Source organism: Musca autumnalis, unplaced genomic scaffold, assembly GCF_047663935.1.
Source record: "Musca autumnalis isolate F117 unplaced genomic scaffold, ASM4766393v1 scaffold_1, whole genome shotgun sequence".
NCBI lineage: Eukaryota > Metazoa > Arthropoda > Insecta > Diptera > Muscidae > Musca > Musca autumnalis.
In genome coordinates this window covers 281,244,797-281,253,997 of record NW_027411644.1, presented here as the reverse complement: position 1 = coordinate 281,253,997, position 9,201 = coordinate 281,244,797, and the positions used below count along the sequence as shown (strand labels likewise).

The following is a 9,201-nucleotide window of genomic DNA, read 5'->3' as shown; positions in this document are numbered from 1 at the left end:
TTTTTACACCATTTTTATATATATTTTTTTCAAATTGTCGTTGAAAAATAAGCTAGAAACAACGCGATATAGTCATTTTACAACAATGATATGTTCTGAAGAGTTGTGTACTACATTTCAGCGAATATTTTTCGCAAATATAATATTAAGGAAAATTTAGCCGTTTTGAAGATACGCTGCGAAATATATACAAATTACGGAATTATTAGATATAGTATAAAATTTGAGGCAATATATGTGGTTATTCGTGTTAATTTTTTTCCAAATACCTTCTTCTTGTTCTTATCTACAATAGAGTTGTGTCGTTCATGAACGAACCGGTTCAAAGGAACGATTCCGTGAAAAGAACGAACGGATCCGTATCCAGCTCATTCTTTTATATCGTTCATTTAGATCCCCGATGACCGAGTCATTGCTGCTTACAAAACAAAACCACCACCATTAGCTTTGCATACACACAAGCACACAAGCAAGCAAAAAAACAAATGCATTGGTTTTGCAGTCAAGCAGCACAAATGTCCACACAAAACAAACAATGATTCAGAGAGCTACTCTCGCTCAGTAACAGCACATCTCGGTCATATCTTTCTTTTGCATCATTCGTTCATCTGGTTCTTTCATATCAAATCCAGAAACAAAACCACCCCCATTAGCACACAATGTGTCATTCGTGAACGAACATTTTCAAAAGAACGATTCGGTGAAAAGAACGACGTAGTCATATGCAGCAGAGAACGAACGACTTCAAAAGAAAATAACACAGTCAAATGTATTGTTGAACGAAAAAGAGCCAACGAACGAAGTGAAAGATCCGGATCTTTTTGGTGAACGGAATGAAAAAGATCGATCCGCTTAATGAACGAGATTGCCCAACACTAATCTACAAGTTTGCTGTGGATGTCATGGAAAGATTCGTATTGGTTTTAAAGATATAGCCCCGATTTGCTTTAAAAAGTCGATATTTAATCATGTTTAGATGGGACCATAAAATCCGAACCCGATCTAACAAAACAAAACCCAAAGAGGGTTTTTGTCTATTGGGTCTGTACTTTCATAAAAACCGTATTAGAAGTTGTTTGCACAAAATTACGTTAAAAATGTTGCACAGTGTTATTGGTGCAATTATTTTTTATATTAGGTCTGTACGATAACCCAAAAGTTTATACAAATTTGTAAAAACTTTTACAAAATGTTGTTCGATAACAAACTTGTGAAGTAAAAGAGAGCGAATTTGGAGAGATTTGTGAGAGAATTTTGGAGAGTTTTGGAGACTTCTGTTACTGAGAACTTACAAGTTTTTGAAAGCAACATTTTCCTTGTAAGAATATGCAAGTTTGATTAGCTGATTTGAATTCGAATGTTTTGTGGCGGACTTTGCCATTCTTGAAAAAAAACATAAACAAACATTTGTATTTAAAATAATTACAAGATAAAAAAGAGATGAAATGACTAAATAAATTTTGGAAAACGACATATTTTGTAAAATAACTTATTTTGTATCCATGGAGTAGGAGGAACACTATTTGGACGGCCAGCCGTTAATTTATGATATGGAAAGAGAATTATTTTTGTGGCAATGGATAATCAAACAATTTTCGTAAACAATCTTCGATTGTTAAATCAAATCACATCCGCCAAACTTCTTGTTTGTCAAATCAGCTAACTTCTTGCAAGTTTTTGCAAATTGTTGTTCGATAACGTTCTGCAAATTTTTAGCTTCGAGAGAGTAAATAAGTGGAGAGAAGCTACTGAGAACTTACTGAGTACTTGCAAGTACTTTTTGCTTGCGATGTTATCGTACAGACCTATTAATTTATTTGCGCCAAGTCCCGTTTTTTAATATTTAAGTAAACAAAAAGATAATATGATCTAAATAATGTAAATTAAATTTGTGCAATATCGTATAAAAAAACATTTAAAAAATGTAAACTTTATTATTTTCTCAATCACTTGTTACTAGATTTCTCCAAATAAAATAGGTACCACCCTTGAAAAAGCTGAAAAAAAGCCAATGAAACGTCGAGTAAAAAATAGAATAAAACTTGTTTTTATTTTCATAAAATTATCAACTGACCATAAAAAGCCCAACAACAAACATCCAAAAAGTTGAATACATTGGTCAACACATACAAATCTTAATCAAATGATACAGCTGCGGCTAAAACCCCTCACCTAAGCTCGTCACACCGTTAGGACTCGTCGATAAAAAGGGGGGGGCGCACATCATTTAGCTTCATATGAGAGAAGTCTATTCGTTAGAAGTTGCTTTTAAAAAACATTTCTGGTTATGAATATCTTCTTCCAGTGTAAAACGTAACACAAACTTGAAAATATTGTTTTGAGTTCGGTGAGTGTTTAAACTCATAAAATGAGTTTAATCAAAACATGAATAAATTTTCGCATTTTATCACTTAATTCTCTTCTTGGTATGAAAAAAAAACACAAAAGTTTCGACAAATAAAAACATTCAACAAAGACAAAAAATGTTTCATTAGTACGGAATTTGTGGAAGTGTACGTTACTATCTTTTAAAGAATATGGCGGAATTTAAAACACCCAAAAATCGGCTTTTATTTTTAATATGCTTTCTATGGCTGGCTGTAAGCTGTAACCCTACTCAAGTTAATGAAACGAAAATCTTTAAATGTGGTCAACGTAATAAGGAAGGTTTAATATCTAACCCTACTGCTCCTCTGATTGGCGAAAGTAATTTTGGAGAATTTCCCTGGACCATAGATATTTCCAAAGACAATAAAGTGTTTTGTGTCGGTTCACTTATACATCCCAAAGTTGTGCTAAGCGCAGCTCAATGTTTTCTCCGGCAACCTCATAAAGAATTAATAAAATTACGTGCCGGTATTTGGGATCGTGAAGACAACAATGAACGCTATCCTTATCAAGAGAGATCAATTGAGAAGACAATAACTCATCCCGCAGAGGATCCAAGACAATACTCGTATGACATAGCTTTGGTTATAGTCAATGAACCATTCATAGTGGCAGATCATATCAATACAATTTGCTTGCCTCCAGCAAACTATGAAACGCCAAATGGTACAATTTCATATGCCACCGGTTGGGGAAGAAAATTATTATTTGGTGAATATATTCATACAAGTGAACGAATGAAACGAGTCACTTTGACCACCTTAAATATGGAGATTTGTGAAAGAGAGTTGAATACTCAGTTGCATAGGACCGCTATGTGTGCTGTCGGACTTAATGGTCTTAATGGTATAGACACATGTCTCGGAGATGGTGGTGGACCTCTCGTTAGTCGCATTAAGGAGGATGAAGAAATATATCATCAAATTGGTATAACATCATTTGGTCGTACTTGTTTTTCCGGTATTCCTGGTGGTTATACCAATGTTGCTTATCTACGGGAATGGATTGATTCACAGATGAAGGAAAATGGTTTGGAAATTTCAACCTATTTACATGAATAAGAAATACTTTTATATAATTTTATGTATGTATATTGTCAATAACATTTTTGCTATTTAGAAATAAACAGGTAAACAAGTATCAATTGGCTTTGATGACAGAGAAATACCCTCAACTTATGTGAATTTAAATTTTAATCTACGGACACGGTGCTCTTGCAGCAACTTTAAATGGAAGGTGCTTACACCTGGGAAGTTCGAAGGATCTTCGAACGGACCCTAAACTACATTTAGACACTGCTGTTGAACTTTTGTGGGGGAGGTACCCTTAGGAGTGGACCGATATGGTTAAACTAGATTTGGACAAAATATTATTAGATACAAAGTTTGGACCAAATTGGTTGCCCCGTTCAAGAGATATCGTGCATTCAATTTTATTGAATTTTTTACCCTCAGCCTTTAGGCTAAAGAGGGTATTTACACTTTGATACGACGTCTCATCGAAATAATGGTTTTAGACCCCAAGTATGTTTGTACGATATCCGTTTCAGACAATTTTGAATAGATCTAGCAATGTCCGTCTGTCTGGCTGGCTGGTGCGCACAATAACTCTCGAACGGATCAATCGATTCGGTTCAACCAAATTGAACCAAACTTTGCATATGGTAATACTACCTCTAGGCATACATCAGGTTCGAATATGGATTATATCGGTCCACTTCTTCAGGTACCTCCCACACAAATCGCTATGCAATTTTTTGTAACAGGATGTTCCAAGTCCATAGTTCCCGAGATAATGGCACATAACCTCAAATAAACGGTGGCCAAATATAAAAGGAGAAGGAGGCGTTGTCAGATGAATTTTGGTATAAATACTTATAATTCACTGACAATGTCGAGAGCAAAAAATTGGGAAGGTCGGTCCAAGTTTTGGGATAGTGCCCATGCAACGGTACTTCTTAATGTTTCGGTATTTTGAATATTTTAGCTAAACCAAATTGGTTGACTTTTGAGATGTGGGGTTTTCACTTTACAAAACCCTTTTCCGATAAAAATTATATACATAGGTCCACGTTTTGATATAGCTCCAATATAATGGTATGACCCGATTTTCGGTATTTTCAAGGCTTTAGCCACATTAAACAAACAATTTGGCTGATATTTGGTATTTAGTCTTCGCCAGGTCTTGCGAAATATTTTTACATAGAATTTTTGGTATTGGTTCCTGTGGAACGTACCGCAAAATCCACACAAAATTACAGAAATTTGCTGTTCAGTCTTCACATATTTTTGCGAGTTTATTGAATACATCAAAATTTTGTATTCAAATAAGAGAATTTTCCTTTAAATTTTGTTGACCGATTAATGGTCAATAAACGGCACATTTTTGTTAAAAATCGCAATTTTGACTGTGTATTCTTTTCCTTGGCGGTGTATTCATTTTCGGGGACAAGTCCATGTCAGTGACTACAAGTTGTTACAACAAATATCAAAGCGATTCGATGGCAGGTCCTAAACTGAACTATTTCGAAATTTTGTGTGGCAGGTACCCGAAAGAGTGGACCAACAGGGTCCATATTGGAACCTCATCTATGTCTGGTAGAAATGTCACGATGTGCAAAGTATGGACTAATTCGGTTACTTCCTTCAAGAGTTATCGTGGGGACAATTTTTCCGAACATTTTTCAACTTTTGTTGGGGAGTTACCTGAAGGAGTATACCGATATGGCCCATCTTCGAACATAAATCAAATCTGGACAAAATATTTCGATACCCAAAATTTGAACCGAATCGTGCGCACCAACCAGACAGGCAGACAGACAAACAGGCGGACGGACATTGCTAGATCGACTCAAAATTGGCTGAAACGGATATCGTACAAACATACTTAGGGTGGCACATTTTTGGTCGTATCAAAGTGTATATACCCTCTTTAGCCTAGAGGCTGAGGGTATAAAAACGTGAAAATATTTGAAATCGGCGGTACCGTTATATAGGAGCTATACCCAAACATAATTTTTGATGGATAAGTTTCGTGGCCTATTGAACCCTTGCCAAATTATAGTTAAATCAGTCTGAAAATGTGAATAAACAAAATACCTGAAATCGGGCTGGACCGTTTTATAAGGGATATACCAAAAATTGGTTTGCTGTGCGTTATGGTCAATGACACACTCAGTCACAAACACACACATGTGATTGCTTAACAACCCAGCAAACCAATCATACCGACATAGTAAAGAAATCGGAACAAAATTCGGACTTTACGTCCGATATCTGATCCGAAATCGTAACGATATCTTAACGAAAGTTGCAGGAAGTGGTTGACATAATTTCGGAACGAAATATCGGAGCGAAATCGGATCGATTTCGGTGAGAATTCGGAACGAAATAGGAAGAAAATCCTTGGGAAATTCGGAATGCGAATTTTTTCCTCCGAATTTTAGTGCAGATTTCTGAACGATATCGTAATAATGTCGTATGAAAATATGAGTTGTTTTCCGAATTTTCGTAAAAATTTGTTTCCGACATATCGATACGAATTCCTACCAAATTGGAAGAAAAACATTAACATATTCGAATGGAAATTTACTTCCGACATTCTCTCCGAAATCTGTACGAATTCACCTAGGAACAAGTAAAAAAGTATCAGTCGGCTCTGCCGACATTTGTTGTAGAAATTTTTTACCCACCTAAGCCTTGTTCAGACTGACGGTGTTTTGCTCTCTATTCGTTGTTCGACCCCAAATTACGATGTAATTACTTCATTTCCCATACAAAATATTGAGAACGAACAACGATTTGTGTACATTGTTCAATTTAAATTATTCTCAGAACGACGAGAAAATATGTCCCATCTCTAACAAATGAGAGAATTTATCGAAATAAATTAAGTATGACAGGAAAAATACAAAATTTAAAAATTTATTAAAAACCCAAACATTTTTAGAAAAACTGCAGAATATGAATGAAAAGTAAACGGTTTAACGACTAGTATACATTCAAATCATAGCAAATTTTGTCTTCTCTTTCATTGCATTTACATTTCTTGTCCATCGTTTCAAATTCGCGTACACATTTAGAAACGAAAATCAAATGCCTGCCGGAAAGTCTGTATACCAAAAAGTTATTTTGGCAGGTCTCTCTCTCTCTCGTTAATTTTTAAAATAGAAAAATTTGAAAATATACTGAAAACACCAAAATTGTGAGAAAAAATAGAAAACATGAATGAAACAAATATATGGTCTGTTCCTTTACTTTTGAAAGTGGTAAAACCGGCAAAAGTGGCAAAAGTTGTAATCTGCTTCCATATGAATTGTATGGTGTCTGAAGTAAAGGAACGCTTTTCGAGTAAAAAGTTGTAAAACTTGAAGATTCTTGCACGTAAAGGAACAGAACTATAATTTAATATTAAATAGATATCTGAAAGAAGGACAAATATTTTTTCAGTTCATATCAATTAACTTTACTCGTCTTTTGGCTGAAACTTTCTTGAAAATCAGTAAACAGAAGCTATGAAAATATTGTTACGGAATTAGATTTAACTAATCTCCGTGTAGACGTTGTTTTATTCCCCGATACGATTTGTACCAAATAAAACAGGGTTCGTTTTAGATTACGTTTCTACAATGTTTTATTTACTTTATTACACTTATTCAGAACCGACTTTAATTACAAAGCACACAGCAAGTCTCTAGTTAGCACGCAGCTCTTATTTAACCGATCTGTTCAGTTCAACGCTTAAAACACAACTCAACTCAATGTTGCCATTCGTAACTCTATTTATACCCAAAATCTCCTTGGTCTAGAAATATCTAGAACATATGGCAACCTCTCGAATCTGTGCAGCGAATACACAGACACACATTCGCACTAAGCGAACATCCATACTCACATACATACAAGCACAGTAATAACGTAACTACAACAACAAACAACTACACGAAATACAAGAAGTAGGAACTAAACGATAATTACATTATTGTTGCAAAACAAAACAAACAAAAGAACATTAACAAAAGGTAATGTAACGACTAGAATGATGAAGAGAGTTCTACATGGTAGTTGTTGTTGCTTAAATAAAGTAACTGCGTAATAAACACTTTACGTTACAATTCAAATTTTTAAATTAACGGAAATTAAACTAAACTAACTTAAACCTACCAGTTACATTCGTAACATTGCCTCCCGCTTAAGCCTGTTCGTCCCGAATAGGCACAGTTCCCTCTCGGTGGTATGGGCATTGGTAACACTGCCTCCCGCTTAAGCCTGTTCCTCTTGACTAGATGCAGTTCTCGTTCTGTAGTGGTGGCAACCGATTTAGATGTACCCTCTACTGCGTCAGCTTTGGACTCTTGCTCTTCTGGACGACGTTGCTTTTTCTCCAGGAATCGCGATGCTATACCTTCTTTCTTCGTGGTCACCTTCCTAAGTGCCACCTTCCTCGGACTTGCCCTTCCTTGCTGTACGGCCGCTTTTCGATAGACCTTTCCTCGACGTACATCTTCTCTTTTTCCTCCTCGTCGCGAGATTTTTCCACTTTCCTACGGGCCAATTGTCAGCGGCTTCCACCTTCAGCGTACGGACATCTACAGCGATCTCGTCGGATTCTGCACTTTGGCGATGCTTGCTTTTCTCGTTGTAGCCCACATTTATCGGTATTTCCACATTGGACCAAGTCATCACACGGTGCCTTATGTCCAGGTTGATGTCGAAGGCAATCATAAAGTCCACGCCAAGTATAACTTCGTCCACAATATCGGCCACTATAAAATCGAAATTTACCGATTTCCTACCCATACTTAGCCTTTGGTAGGCCTTTCCATGCACCGGGGTCTTCTCGCCTGTGGCCGTCCGCAATTTGACTCCATTTAACGGCAATACCTTCCCTTTTACCAAATCCGGTCTAATAATGGACTTTGTTGCACCGGTGTCCAATGTCAAGGTACGCAATACACCATTGACGAAGCCTTTAACCGTTAAGTTGTGATTCTTCTGCTGGACTATGGCTATAGAGATTGTGGGACCATCATTTTCATCCTCTGCCAGCAGCGTCTCGTGATTGACGGAATTCCCTTTATTTGATTCACCTGATGTCACCCTTTCCAGATTATTGGCCACCGGTTGGTCGTCGCTTTTTGAAGGCGGTGAGGTGGATCTGGGCCTTGCTTGTCTCAATCTGCATTCTCGGGCCAAGTGTCCAGTTTTCCGACAGTTATAACAAGTTTTTCTCGTTTTTCCAGCCCCTCGTTTCACACGCATTAGTGCATCTTTCAGATGATCGACCACGGTCTGGGAATTGTTGTCCTCAACTTCCAGCCTCCTCACGTTGTAAGCTTTAGGTTTCACCAGCATCATCGCGGTTTCTTGGGCCAGGGCAAAGGACACGGTTTCTGCAAATGTTCCTATCGGTGCCGCATACGTCGCAAATTTTATCTCTGGATCATGAATACCACTTGCAAATGTCTCAATCTTTATGCGGTCCACCAATGGATGTGTCTCTCCTGGATATGCCAACTGCGCCAACCGCTCTATATCAGCCGCAAAGTCTTGTAAAGTCTCATTTGGCTTCTGGACTCTTCCCCTCAGTTCCATTCGGTAGATCTCTTGCTTGTGTTCACTACCGTACCTACGTTCAAGAGCAGCCATTATATATCCATAGTTGTTCCTAGAAGCGGCGGGAATACTCTGTAATACGTCAGCAGCATCACCCTTCAATGCCATCAGGAGTGATACCGCCTTGTCGTTGTCGTTCCAAGAATCTCTAGCAGCCACTGTCTCGAACTGTAATTTGAATACATTGAAAGAGGTGGAG

General features: G+C 37.2%; 1 protein-coding gene across 1 annotated transcript; it reads left to right on the top strand.

Moving 5' to 3' along the window:
- The first annotated feature begins 2,537 nt into the window (after nucleotides 1-2,537).
- LOC141392007 (phenoloxidase-activating factor 2-like) lies at nucleotides 2,538-3,449 on the top strand. Its single transcript, XM_073964873.1, has one exon. It carries the CDS (start codon nucleotides 2,538-2,540, stop codon nucleotides 3,447-3,449), a length of 912 nt encoding a protein of 303 aa, XP_073820974.1.
- Nucleotides 3,450-9,201: the final 5,752 nt, after the last annotated feature.

What these genes read in the sequence shown, in the direction of transcription:
- LOC141392007 (XM_073964873.1), top strand. Translation starts at nt 2,538, where the DNA reads ATGGCGGAATTTAAAACACCCAAAAATCGGCTTTTATTTTTAATATGC.